Source organism: Lagopus leucura, unplaced genomic scaffold (assembly GCF_019238085.1).
Source record: "Lagopus leucura isolate 7727_CA_CO unplaced genomic scaffold, USGS_WTPT01 Super-Scaffold_100001, whole genome shotgun sequence".
NCBI lineage: Eukaryota > Metazoa > Chordata > Aves > Galliformes > Phasianidae > Lagopus > Lagopus leucura.
Window position 1 is genome coordinate 2,525,425 of NW_024962262.1, and position 15,102 is coordinate 2,540,526.

Consider the following 15,102-nt stretch of genomic DNA (forward strand, 5'->3'; position numbering starts at 1 on the left):
TTGTACATTACATTTTTAAGGGGACTTCCAAGTTCCTTTTCCCTCACAAATACAGTGATGAGAAAACAACTTACGTTGCACTTGATCAAACATTACTGAAAACAAGAAATCTCGTGGTGTCATGTAATATTCTCCTTCATACTCCAGTGATGCAAAATGCATAAAGCGATTCTTCCGAAGTGACAGTCTTTCAGCCATTTCTGCATTTGCAACATCTTCCTTCTGAAACAGAAAAAAATCCATGCAGAAAGACAGCTGCATTTGTAGATCAACTCTGTAATTAGAAAGAACCCTATACCTCATCTTGATTAACCTCAGTATTGTGTAGGTATCCACAAGAAGAGATTAAAGCTTTTGCAGCACAGTTCTAATGTACGACGTTCTTATATGACATTCACAGTATTTCAGGCCTTGCTGAGAGCATGCTTTAACAACACAGCTGAGCCAAATTAATGGCTTGCTGTCACCAAAGGCTGCCCTTGCTTCCCACTCCCCTGCTCCTGGCCATATGGTCCTGCACCTCCATGTTGGCCAGCCCTGCTACTGCTGGGGCCAAATTCAGCTCACTAACTCAGCAAAAAATGAAACTAACCAGACTGTGAATGATATTTTGCCAGGTTAATGACCAGTTCACCAAAGGTTTAAATGTGTACCACATCTGTTCAGGACTCAGTCCTGAGGTTGAGTATTAAGCTGTGGAACAGCTCCTAAGATGGAGGAACAAAGGCGTTATGGTGCATGAGAATGGAATATGCATGTGCATATGCAGAATGGGCATATCTTGTTGAGAAATTAGAAGAAAGGGAAAAGCAATGAAAACATTAACCATAACGTCAGAGATGGTGTCACCAAACCCAAAGATCCAATTAGCAAAGCAAAGAAAAAACTTTCAACCCCTCCTCAAAAAGAAAAAAACAACCAACCACCACCAACAAACTATTGAGAAACTCACGATGGAACTCACACAAGCTGGCAATACTTCTGAAGAGTAGTAACAGCACTCACGGGCAGAAAGAGAGGATGGAGACATAGTGAAACAGAGATACTTATAAGTTAGGACTGCAAATAGCAAGGTTCAGGATGGTCTGGGAGAAACAACTGAAGCTTTAGATGTGAAGCAATCCTAAAGCACAAGTGTGGACCTCAAGCTGTGGCCAGTGCCCATTCCACTGGAAGACAGGTGAAGAAATGGTTTTGTGGACAATGAGCCTTCCGAGAATGGGGTATTTCAACTCTGCATCATCAGGCTTCCTTTTCCTTTACCCACTGTGCTCCCTAACTGCACCATGTGATCTGGGGATCTCAAGGCAATGGGTACTAGTGCTAAAACTACAGCCAGATCCTAGATGCAATTGTTATCACATTCATACTTAGTTACAGTTCTAAACATAATGCTGCAACCTGTCATTTAACCCTACCCCTTTCACCTCTGTATTACCATGAAGCACATATTTCTAATGTTTCACAGAACAACACAATCACCTCTTACAGTCAGTTTTAGTGAGGTAGCTTTCCTACAGCCCAGACTTTTCACAAAGATGTGGGGAGGGAACAATTAGGAAAGAAAAAGAAGTAAAACAACAAAAAAAAAGTTCACAAAATCCAGTCAAAATCTAATACGCAAAGTGAATGAGGAATGCTTCTACCTATCTTAAGCCAAAGTTTTGTTTGCTTTCAATGTGAATATTTTGTATCGATATCACTGCTTTATGTATTACCTCGTGATGGTCTACAACACACACTGACTGCATTGTTGCTACTCTGTGATTCAGATCTGCACATCCAAGAAAAATATTTAAAAAGTGTATCTAATGTACTGACTACTTTTGGTTTGTTCCTGTTAAAACTTTGGGAGACAAATGATTCCATAATCACCTTGTTAACAAGATCCAACACATACTGCAGATATCAAATGAATAGTTCATAGTTGTAGGTTATTAACATGCAGGATTCTTACAAAAATCATCATCTTTTCAAAATAAAATCAGCAATTTTTGCCCTGTGGGAAATTTAAAAGTGGAAAATTGCTTCACAGCTGTCCTTTACCTGAAATGATGGAATGAGGAACAATTTTTCTGCACAAACACAGAATAAAACGATTCAGACGATGTAAATGGCAAACCTCCTGTGTACCAGTTTGTGCCCACCGCCTCCTGTCTTGGCACTGGTTACCACTCAGCAGAGCCCAGCTCCATCCTCTTTGCACTCTGCCTTCAGGGACTTATAGACATGTACTAGGTTAATGCACGCTGCCTTTATGAGCAGAGAGGACAGGAGTTCTGGAGTGCAGTTACAATCATTTGTTTTCACTGTCTGTATAGAAAGTTCAGAAGATGAAGGGAGAGACAGACTGCCACAAAAAAAAGTTGACCTTCCTTCTCTCTAACCACGCTAGCATGATTTTATTGCATGAGAAGGAAAACCTGGGCAAACAGTGTGAACATGGAAGCTTAGAGGAAAAGACTGGTGGAGGAATGTTACAGATCTCAGCCTGAATGTGTGTAAGGAATATGTAGAAGTTTATGTCCAGGGTGAAGGCAGCAACATCAGTGGCCATATACACAAACAGAACATCATGATGACGTAAAACTTTGCCTGACTATCTGTCACAATACTAATACTATTCAAATTTGTTTAATACCAATTAAGAACTTCAGCTTGCTATAGTTGGCATCAGAAACATGAAGTTCACAATTATACTGTAACGACATCAGGAAAGTGATGACTTCTCAGGTGTAAGCCATATAACTTATAGTTTGACAAATACATTCAATATAATTTTAATTCAACTGAATGCAGCTGGATGTTTGCCCTTTAAACTGCCTCCTATCCAGTACTGAATAAGTGGGCTTAACTAATCAAACAGCAGAACAGGCAGATAAATTCACTGCAATAGATGCAGTGGTGAAACAAAGAGCAGAATGATGTTAAACTCCCCTTAGTTCTAAAAAGTAAATGTTACCTTGTGGCAATCTGCTCAAGGTTGCTTTTTTAAAATTGCTTTTATTTTTATAATGAAAGATGGATTATGTGAAACATGAGGAAGCTGACAAAATAAACGCCTTTAAAATCTGCAGTTATCATTGCTGTTAGATTAAAAAGCAAACATCACTGTTACTTTTATTTTAGAATTATTTTAGGATCAAAATTATGTTTGCTTCTTTTTTTCTTTTTAAATGTAATCAGACATTTTCAACAACAAAATTTCATTTCAAGAATAGAGACACATAAATACTACTGCATTAAATCCAGCAATTTCAATGAAACCAACCACATGTAAATGCCAATGCACATCAGTACGTGCATTTATTACTTCTGCTACAATTCCACTGTGCTGAAACAGTACGACTTTAATTTCCTCTCCATTGTTAACACTTAGTGCTTGTGTGGGTACAGAGGGCTTCTCACAGTGGATCTCTGGTTAACAAAATGACTTCTTTGATCTCTTCCAAAAGCATCCAGCTGATTAAGGGATCTAACAAACACTCCAGTTCTGTCAAGTCCATGACCCGTGCTCAGCTATGTGGGTTGCAAATAGCTGACACATACAGGGAATCATCTTGGGTCTCAGGACAGTGCAGACGGTTGTGAGGGCTGCAGTGGATTCGACTTGACACCACACATAGCTGCTGCTTCTGCTCCAAGCTAGCTTATTTCATTTCAGGACATAAAACTACTAGAGAGACTCCAAAAGAGGGCAACAAAGATGTGAAGGGTCAGGAGAAGTAAGGAGCAGCTGAGGCTCCTGGTGTGCTCAGCCCAGAGCAGAGCAGGCTGAGGGGAGGCCTGATGGTGGCCGCAGCTCCTCACAGGGAGCAGAGGGCAGCGCTGAGCTCTGCTCTGTGACATCGACAGGGAACGGCATGGAGCTGCGTCAGGGGAGGGCGGCTGGGGGTGAGGGAAAGGGGCTGCGCCAGAGGGCGGTGGGCATGGAACAGCTGCCCAGGGCTGTGGGCACGGCCCCAGTGCTGCAGCTCAGGGAGCGTTTGGAAGCGCTCTCACCCAAGGGTTTGCCTTGGGTGGTCCTGTGTGGAGCCGGGGTTGGACTTAATGACTCCTGTGGGTCCCTTCCAACTCGGGATGCTCTATGATTCTGTGAACCCACACAGAAGATGGAACACTGCAGCCAGCCCATGCCTGGCACGGCAGCTGAGGCAGAAGTACTTCCAACTGCAGGCCACGGAGTGCAGTGCAGAGGTACAAAACCCTCATAACCTAAATGAACTGTATGAGCATAACTGGCTTTTTACTATGATTATTCTCCAAACAAAAAAAGTCATTTCAGAAGGTGTTTAGGAGCTTAATTGCGAAACTCTGCTTTAACTACACAGCTTCTTTCCACCACACGGTGTCAGCTGTTTCTGGACTACCAGCCATCACACTATTCCTTAAAGTCTGGCTTCAGACAGCCCCGAGTCCCTAGTGAAAGTGAACTGTCAGAAAGCAGGAGGCACAGGTTTTGCAAAGCAGGTACAAGACACGTCATGTGGCTAAATGCAAAATATAGTCAAGTTTGAAACAGCAGCTTACACGCTCTTGTAAAGCTGTAAATATCCCTCCATCCACATTTTTCTCTTCACCACTGTGTCTCTTCCATATTTGCAAGTAAAGATGCTTGATGTGCAAGATGCAAAAGATGAAAATACGTGGGAAGTACTAGAAAGTTTTGAGTTTTTTTAATAAAAAGTTTAGAAGCATCCTTCTCTTCTCACAAGGCTGTGTTACTGTTCTAATCAATATTCCAAATATCTGATCAAAGACTGAATTTAAATTATGTTTTGAAGAAAAGGCTGATTCAATCACTTAATTTTAAGATGGATGTTCTTTTGAAGCACTCACTTAAAACATGCAGAGGGGAGTGAGTTCTCTCTCAACAATTCTGTATCCTTCCCACTTCAATTAAGTCCTGAAAAATTTCCAGGTACTTTTTCCTGAGTCATTCAATGAGTCCTTCAGATAAAAACGATTTGACATTGCTGACATTTCTAAAACACTGACAAAGCATTCATTTTGCTAATAAAAAATGCATGTACGTGGCAAAAAGCAATGTTCTCTTTAATTCCAGTCTACAAACGGAGTTTCAAGCAAAGATAGGCATACAGTGGGAATCAATTATGCATTTAAAATTGGACTTCAGATATTAAAGTATCTGTAATCAAGCACCTCAGCGGTTTCCAACAGGGCAAACTCAAGGCAGTGAGGATACCAAAAAGCACATTTTCTCCGATGCAATGGGTGAGAATAATCTGTTGTCATTATTTGCAAAAGACTCTTGTAAGCATAATTGAAAATGACTTTGTGATTGACTTAGGCTTATTTTTGTCTTTAACAGTGCTGTGTAAGAAGAAATTAACCAACAGAAAAACTATGCTGCATTAATGTTAAGGCTCAGGCTGAAATTCCATCCTTAACTTGGCCTATTGTGTGCAGATACAGCAAGGGCACCCAGCCGTGGGTGTTCCCATGCACCACATGCTCCGCAGCACTGAAGCACAGCCAAAAGCATTAGGATCGAAGTTTCAGCTTTAACTTGGAATTCAGTTCCCTTTGTGGTTTTATGTCAAACCCCCAGCGTTAATCTGAGAATGTAAATGGCAAAGCTAGGATAGCGGATGCTAAATTAGAATTGAATGATCTGAAAAGGACTCTACAAGAATGCAAGCGTTCTCCTCTGCAGCAGGGATGGTGGTCAGCTGCTGGCGTCTGTGGGCATTATTGAACACCGTGGCCTGCTTGGCTTCCTGTGCTGAGTAATGCCTAAGAGCAGTACCGTTATTTCTTAACATTAATTTTCAAATTTGTGTAATGAATTTGTGCATCAGTCTCTTAAATTAGCAGGCTATGCGTGGTGCTCAGTTTTTGGCTTTGATCTTTCTTGGTATGACACATAACATGCTTCAGTTGAGTGAAAACCTTATATAAAGTTAAATCATTGTTCATTTTTTTTTCTTTCTAAATAATACATTTAATAAACATTAAGGATTACATGAATAAAACCTTGATTACTCTTACCAATGTGATTTTGGTAATGCTGCTAAGCAAATTCGGCATCCATCCAAAAGGTGTATCACCTCAAATATTTGCAGCTGAGTATGACTAGAAATGACTTAAAATAAGCTTATATGCATATCCCTTCTTAAAATTTAAAACAATTTGCAAATATATTTTTTCTCATTCTAATTTTTTTTCTGTATATGTAATACACTACGTTATCCAGTTCCTTTCCTTTCTGAACTCCTTTCCATACTCCCTTCCACATAACTTTTTTATTTTGCCACTGTATCCTTTTACCTTCTCTCCTCTGCCACCTGCACAACCTCTTCCACATTTCCTTTCCATAGAGGGAAACAAAAGTTACAAAACATTTTTTCTTCTCATCTGAAAAGAGGATCAACCTGGAAGAGATAATTTGTGCCACTCATCACTCATTTTGTCTGCTGTAGGGATAAGCAAACCAGTGTGTAGGATGTAATTAAAATCCATTTGGTGCCAGCAGGCTCTCTGGCAGCCTTAGGTTTGTTTCCATTAATTCATAATAGATCTACAAATGGATTTAGCAACTCAGTATCAAATTTCTGTAACTTTGCAGTTAACTTGAGTCATTACTGTATATCGATTTCAACTCAATCCAATTTGAAATGATCAAAATAACAGAAAATGTAACTTAACCTCAGACCCTGCAGCACGTGTTAGCATACCTAGCATGCATGATGAATGCAGAGGATAAAGCCTGGAGCTCAAAGTTTAAAAGTTTCATATGATGCAATGATTTAGAAAAAAAAAAGTGTCTTGACAAGACATCCATTTGATGCAAATACGTGACTTACAGAAAGCTCAGGACTTCAATATTGAAGAAAGCTTGTATGTATATATTCAAAAAAACCACAACCCTGTGCTTTCACAATATAGCATGTGAGCCACTTACTATGCAGAATCTCAACCAAATGCACTAGTTACCAAAAACAACATTGAGGCAAAGATGAAAGAAAAGCAAAATGGTCTTATGAAATGATTTAATCTATATCAGTTTTTTCAACATTCCATTTTTTTTTACCTATTAGAAGAAATCTGGACATAAAATAAACCAGGGAAGAAGAGAAAACAAGCACTTATTTGGAGCATACAGAATCTATGCTTTGGAGAAGGATGGTCTGATCATAGCCCAGAAGAACGATCACAGTGACATCCAAGTTCATAGAAACCTTGAATCCTGAGTTGGAAGGGAACTTTAAAGGTCATCTAGTCCATCTCCCCTGCAATCAACATGGACATCCACAGCTCAATCAGGTTGCCCAGGGCGTGATCCAGCTTCACCTTAAAAGTCTTCAAGGGCAGGGCTTCAACCACAAGGGCAACTTGGTCTAATGCCTCATCACCCTCACTGTAAAAGACTTTTTCCTTATATCCAAACGAAATATACTCTCTTGAAGAGTAGCTTAAAACCATTTCTCCTAGTTCTTTCACCACAAACCCTGCTGAAGTCTGTCCCCTTCTTTCCCGCAGCTCCCCTTTTGATACTGAAAGGCCTCTGTCAGGTTACCTCGCAGCTTTCTCTTCTCCAGGCAGAACAGCCCCAGCTCTCTCAGCCCGCCCTTTTAGGAGAGATGTTCCATTCCATGGATCATTTTTGTGGCCCTCCTCTGGGTGTGCTCCAACAGCTCCATGTGTCTCCTGTACTGAGGACTCCACATCTGGACGCATCAGGGCAGAGCACCAGTGCAGAGCAGAGGGGCAGGATCACTCCCTTACCCTGCTGGCCACACTGCTTTGGATGCAGCCCAGGATACAGTTGGCTTTCTACAGTTGGCTGTGAGGGCACATTGCTACTCATGTCCAGCTTCCCATCTACCAGTACCACCAGGTCTGCGCTCAACTCTTTAATCCCCCAGCTTGTATTGGTAGTGAGGGTTGCTTCAACCCAGGTGCAAGACCTTGCACTTGGATTTGTTGAACCTCATGAGGTTCACCTGGGCCAAATGCTCAAGCCTGTGTAGGTCCCTTGGGATGGCATCCTGTTCCTCTGGTGTGTCAACTGCACCCCACAGATTGGTGTCATCAGCAAACTTGCTGAGGGTGAACTCAACCCCACTGTCAGTATCACTGATATGCTTTAGCTTATGCAAATTCTTCACTGAGCCATGGTTGTGTACCAGAACAGGCTGCCCAGAGCAGTGATTACAGCCCCAAAGCAGTGATTACAGCCCCAGGCTGCCAGCATTCTAGAAGTGTCTGGACAACGCTCTCAGACATAAGGTCTAATTTTTGGGTGGTCCCTTGTGGAGCTTGGACTCAGTGATCCTTATGGGTCCTTTCCAACTTGGGATATTCTATAAGTCTATGATAGGTGTTTGAAAAAATCTCTAAGTATGACTGTTTAGCAAAGTGAAACTCTAATAATACTGAGACCTCTGAATTCTCAGGAATCACTCATGAGACAGAGACAGGCTAAAAGAACTGGCTAGTGCAACTTGTACATGAGGATGGAGCAGCATTGCTCAATAAAAGTATTCTAAAAGTAGCTGCATCTCTTTCTTGGCAATAACAGGTACCATTCTCCTTCTTTCTTTCAGATAGCTGCCCTGACAATTCTGTGCCATGCTGGCTAAGGGCAGCTAAGTTTGAAGGAGCAAGTGAACAGTCTGTTTGCACCTAAAACCTTGACATTTTTGCTTTAATATTTCTCTCCCACTCTTTACATTTACACCAAGCTGGTGTACACACAGCAGGTATTCTTCTGTTACTAGAAATGTTCCAAATGCAGAATAAAACTGGATATAAGGATAATACAGAAAACAGCCTCAGTTTGAAAGATTTTTACATTTCACAATTCATTTCTAGAACTCTCATTTCTGGCAGAGCTCATTTTTTAAGCAAACTTCAAAAGAAGTCAGAAACTAACACATTTCCACCATCAGAACATAACAAAGGCAGATAAGGTCCACAAGCTTTAAAAACACAGAGAAACAACACATTTAACAAATCATATATTTACACCTCAACTTGCAAGTTGTCGCACTGCGCTACTTACCAGTTCTACCTCTGTGGCTGGGATGCTGCTGAGCATGCCAGTCTACAAGGACTTAATCACAGAATTGTAGAATCACAGAATCAGAAAGGTTGGAAAAGACCACTAAGATCATTTAATGCAACCATCAACCCATCCCCATCATGCCCACTAACCACAGCCCTCAGTGCCACGTCTCCACATTTTCTGAACACCTCGAGGGACGGTGACTGCACCACCTCCCTGGGCAGCCTGTTTGCACAGAGCACCAGGGGACATGCAGAACTGTCTGCTTATGCTGGGCATACAGATTTTTAAGGTTTCTCAAGTCGATACAAGTTTGCCTTATATGTGTGTTTGCACTGTAGAAAAAAACACATGCCCCTTTCGGATTGCTTTTCCCTGTGTTTGGAAAGGAAGAAAGTAGCTCTATCTGATCTGTTCTGAACTGTGTTAAGAGAGAATCCATTTATTACATCACAGTTTAACATCAGCTTAACTGCATGTCCTTCATTTCGGGACTATGTAACTCTGATCTGAATTACTATTCCCAAATTGTGGGTACAGTTGTGGTCCAATTCATGACAACTGCAAGGTGATATATTTTTACATAATACTTTATAACTTTCAGAGCTTTTTGCTGTCATAGCGCTTGATTCTGTAACAACTGTACATACAGGAAAAAATGGTTAATGACTTTAAGAGTAGATCGTTGATAGACAAATTTTTTGTTCTGAACTGGGAAACTTATGAATCCTGGAAACGCTGCAAATAAGTAGGAGCTTACAAGAGAAATCAAACTGCTCATGGAATGAATGGTGGAGTGATGGAAGAGAGAGCATCCCCAAAAGCAAGACTGGGAGAAGATGAGAAAAAGAGGAGACTTTCCAATAGGAGAAATAAGCAGTATAGGTTCAAAAGACAACTAAAGGGATGAAAAGCTGAGGATAAGGGAATTAGATCTGACACAGCAGTATGCAAGCAGAATAGTCCAGTATTTCAGTTAAAAAAAAAGGTTAAATTAATAAGATAGTATATCTTATAAGATACTATTGTAACTATATGAATAATAATAAGATAGTATTGTAACTAAATGAATGTATTGTGTTAACATTTAATGGCTGTTAAATATATATGTTAAATACGTTCATAATTAAATACGCACACGTCTATGTATGCATAAAGGCAGCACGCTGCCATGGTGTGTTGAGGCCAGTGTGTGCACTCCTGGAGAAACACTGGGCACGGACTGCCTCCCTGTCATCAGAAACAACTGCAGTTTGCCTATTTCCAAAACACTTTCCAGAATAATAATCTTTTTGTAAGCACTATTGTTCACATGTTTGCACCTCACAAATGTTTTAAACAGTGGCTGAGAAAGCAGTGCCTTCCAGAAAACCACATGGAGAACAGTCTCACCACAGCATGCTGCCTGCCAGATGTCATTATTCACTGAAAGACAGAGACTGGAACCAGCCAATTCTTAACCTGAGTGCTCTGGATTCACTCTGCCAGGGGATGTCCATCCCAGCACTGGGTCCACACAAAGCAGAAATATCCTGTGATTTTACCTTCCTGGACAAGAGACAGGTTTCCACATAGAAGATTAAATGCATCTCGAACCAGGATGCTTACATAAGGCTTAAAAAAGCTCAGATCATGCTCTCAATAATAATAATAAACAACAACAACAACAACAAAAAGATGACAATGTTAAGCAAGCATCATTTAAGCTAGAAATTTTTTAATCTCTGTAAATGAGCATTTCTATTTAGTAAACCTGCAAATATTTTTAAAGGACTTCTTGTTCTTTATGAATCTAATCAAATTTCAGGGTATCCCTTTTTGATGGTTTAAATCTAAAGAAAATTCAGTTCAAAAACACAGTGAATCCTGTAAGAAAGCTCTGTGAGCTGGTGCTCAACTCTGAGACAAAAGCAATAGGTTTGTTCCTCATAGAGAGACAGAGCTCCTCAGCCACAGGATTTGCAGGTTGGAGCTTGGAGGCTCCTGTTATTCCACATATGCACTAACAGTACCACAAGTTCCTGCACATCATGCCAACACAGATACCACTCGTGCATTGCTGTGATGTCTGGGCACAGTAAAGAGGCTTAAAAAACATCTAGCAGTCAAGGAATTAAATTTTTGAAGTAGGTTTTTTTTTTTTTTTTTTTGAATGAAAAACAAAATAGGGAAGGGAATGCAACTGCAGGAACTCTTACTATACATACTGTGAGATAAAAAAAATGCATAAAGCACTGTCTAAAATAAAGAAAAGCCCAACTAATTGCCAATATTCCAAAAACATGATTCCCCTAAGAATGCATATTTGGGAATCCTACATATAGGAAACACAGGAATACAGTGCTGGGAACGAGTCAGAATTTCCTTCTGTGATAATGTGACCATGAGAATGCTAATTACATTAATGCTCCCTCAAAAGCTTGAAAATTTCCTTGGGGGAAGGGGGAATCCAGGCTTTTCTCCAGCCATTTTATAATGACATTTTCCAAGACAGATGTGCAAATGGCAAAAAAGAAGTATGTGAATTAAGAAAACACACAAAGCAAGGTATGCTCTGGGTTCTTCTGCATAAGCAATCAAAATGAAAACTGAATAAATACTTAACTGAATCTGTCACTATGCACTCTATAAAAAGAAGTCTTGCATTTTTTAACCCCCTTTTTTACCTATGCTGTATGACGATGATTCCTCAGTTCTCAGAGAGTCCGGTACTTAAAAAGGTGGCATATTACTGCTGGGGAGCTAACGCACTAGGTTGCCATAGAAAAGACTTAGCAAACCTCTTGAAGCATTAAACAGCATCTGTGAAGTGTGAAACTCTTTTCTTTTGCGTACAGCAAACTAACAGTGTTAGATAAAACTTCCATTGTGGTAAATTAATTAGAGAATAACAATGTGCAGAGAAAAAGAGAATTCCTTCAGAGCTTTCTTTTCTTTCTCCCTTTCTTTCCACTTTTCAGTAGAGGTTTGGCCACATCCATGACGAATGGCCATCACCATGCCACATGGGTCAGCCTTGTGCTTGGGGGACCCAGCAGGTCCCAGGAGGGACCCAAAACCAACATCCGCGTGTCCTCCAAGATTAATACAGCCATAACAACAAAGGCACTTTGGCCACAAGAAATGTTTATACTGTAATTAAGTTGTAAAGTTATATTTATTTCTCCATAAAGCTGCTGACTTCACTTCTAAACAAATCATTTGTTTTCTGGAGGAGTGAATGAACTCGTGACAATGCCATGTGTAAAACTCGCATGGCTCAAAACACACTGTATTTTGCAAGGACTGCACTTATTTTTTCTAGTCTCGCTTATTTTTTTAAACTTTCTACCTATGCAGAATTTTTCTTCTAAAACATTTTATCTGACACAGAGATAGCACACAGAAAGCATGGCGACAGAGAGGCACTGGAGAAACCCACAGTTCCGCCATTGCCTCTCTTTAATTAACAATTTTCATCAACACTATCTTCTATTTTCTCAGTGTTCTAAGTAAAAAGACTCAAAACAGTGATGTAGTGATGTACTCAGAAATCTCTAATTCTGTTCATTCAAGTTGACATATTTATTATCAATTAAGCAAGCATTACTGTCTCAAAGGATTTCCAAAAATTTGTGCAGTATTTCAAGTCCTGAGAAGAATACAGAATGCACCATACTCCAAGCTGATAAGAAGGAGCTCAGCAGATTGCTGTTAGGCCAGAACTTTTACAGTCAGATTCTGGCAGCTTCTAGAGAAAAAAATCCTGCATAAAAAAACCAGAACAGGTGACAACGTTAAGGGCACCGAAAGGAGGTAACAAAATCCTGCATTGACTGAATTCTTTACATTTATAGATACATTTCATTTGCAAAGACAGGATGTCTCACTGTCTCAGAACTGGCCATCAAGGACATGGCTGCTCACGATACTAGATTTACATTAGAGAAATGTGAGATCCATCTTCCACTGAGTAGTTTCAATCACGGTTATCCTGAAAGTTGAAATAAATTCAGGATGAAATACTATAACGTAACAAATTCCTACTTCTACCGGCGCCATAACACAGTGCAAACCTGCTGCATTCCTGATTACCACAGAGCTGTGAACCCATCATTTTTTACTACTGTTTATAAATTCCAACCTCCGATTTGAACTTCCCTTCCATGATGAAAGCTCGGGTGTGCATTACTTAATCCTCCCTTCAAAGCCCATCACTGCTGCACCATTAGCGCATCAGCGAGGTCACAGCAAAGTGTTACTTTCTCCTCTACAGCACCCCAATCTACCAAGAAAACAAAGAAACCCTTAAACATCAAAAAACACACAAAAAAACCCGAGCTCTGTAGCCACTGAGTCATCTGCTTCTGTGTGACATTTCCTGTAGAAGAGGTAAAGTTGTTTTCAGCCATCCTGGCTGCACCTTGAAGTGCTTTCTGCAGTAGTAGTGCACTGCAGAGGTCAACCAGCATCTGCTGGTTTTCTTCTTCAAGACCTCTTTGGTTCATTTACCACAGCAGTCACCTTCTTGGAAGCAACCTGGGCTGTTTTTACAAACACTTCTTGTCTTTGGGAGGTCCAGAACCCAATCTGATGCAATTCTGCCTTCTCCTCCTCTTCAGAATTGTTAAGGTTATCGCTATCTCAGGCTTTGTTTGTGAAATAGTTTGAACACATCATTTAATTCAAGAAGGAAAAACTGCATAAAAACCAGATTGCAGAGATTAAGTCAAATTAATGCTGTATTTGTCCAACCTTTTTTCAAACAACCTCTCAGAAATTTGGAGACCTCCAGCATGCCCACATTTTTTGAAGACAGACGGCCTGTTTGTAAATGTTTACAGTGCTGACTAAAAATAATGCAAGTTAGTCTTTCCCTCCTCCGCTTCAGAATATTCACCATCCAGCATTACAGTTTTCAAGCACAAATTGAAGACTGGATTTCTAGCCGATGATCAGCCGTGGAAAATAGACTCATCCTGGAGCTGTACTGATGCTTACTTCAACATACATCAAGAGAACAGATTTCATCTTTCACTGATTTGTTCAAGCTTTATAAAAGTGGCTTTAGAAATAACTCACACAAACAATGAAGACTTCACCACACTAACCACATTTTCTAATTTAAGGCACTGCTGAAATTCTCCAGAATAATTTTTCTGTGAGAATCACAGAATCACAGAATTGTAGGGGTTGGAAGGGACCTCTAGAGATCACCGAGACCAACCCCCCTGCCAAAGCAGGTTCCCTACACAAGTAGGTGTCCAGGCGAGTCTTGAATATCTCCAGAATATCTCCAGAATCAATTCCATCATCACAGAATCATCTTAGAATCATTTGAGCTGGAAGGGACCATTAAAGGCCATCTGGTCCAAATCCCCTGCCATGAACAGGGACATATCCAGCTCCATCAGGTGCTCAGAGCCCCATCCAGACTGACCTTGAGTGTCTCCAGCGATGGGACATTCACCACCTCTGTGGGAAAGTTCATGTGCTAATTCACTATTTGCCATTTAATTTCAGGATGACGCTCAGAGAAAGGGCTGAGAACAGGTTAAGAGCAATGAATAGGCTGGTTGGACCACCATAAAGAACATAATCATAAAAACTTAGAATTTGCTTGATTTAAAAAATAGGGATATTATCAATTTATCTATAGCATCTGAAGTATTAAAACCACTCCTTTCATAAAACACTAAAATGCAACAATGCAATCAGTATGTAACTTGCAACACAAGGAAAAAGAGACAAATGTATTCAGTTGTGTCCTGCTCACCCCACTCCCACCTATCTGACTCCTGCTTATTACCTGTGGAAGAGCTCACTTCTGCCATGAATAGAGATGCTATTTCCTCTGCAACTGCCAAACTTGAAAATGGTTTGGGGAACAAAAAATTAATAAAAGAGCTCTGAAGTCAGTAGTGAAATGAGGAGAAACCAATTACAAGGTTGGTATTAATGAGCTTAGCAAAAAGCTCTATTCAATTTGAACGGCAGTGAAAGAGAAATGCAGATTGCTGAGGTCTCCATTGCATCGTGCACGTGCTCAGCCAAGCTCCAGCTCTCCTTGCTACCATTTGCTTTTGGGCTGG

At 40.4% G+C, this 15,102-nt stretch overlaps 1 protein-coding gene across 3 annotated transcripts in view; it reads right to left on the reverse strand.

Annotated features, from left to right (window-relative positions):
• MICU2 (mitochondrial calcium uptake 2) overlaps positions 1-15,102 on the reverse strand; it is a 132,525-nt gene that overhangs the window by 60,750 nt on the left and 56,673 nt on the right. Inside the window, exons 1-3 of one of the 3 annotated variants that reach the window (XM_042866713.1) lie at positions 14,820-14,859; positions 14,451-14,485; positions 75-222 (exon numbers count right to left, since the gene is read on the reverse strand). In XM_042866713.1, the coding sequence (XP_042722647.1) occupies positions 75-222; positions 14,451-14,485; positions 14,820-14,844 (208 nt within the window). In that variant the 5' untranslated portion in view covers positions 14,845-14,859. Of the gene's footprint in view, positions 1-74; positions 223-14,450; positions 14,486-14,819; positions 14,866-15,102 lie in introns of those variants that run through there. The other 2 variants (XM_042866714.1, XM_042866711.1) reach the window with 2 other exon arrangements.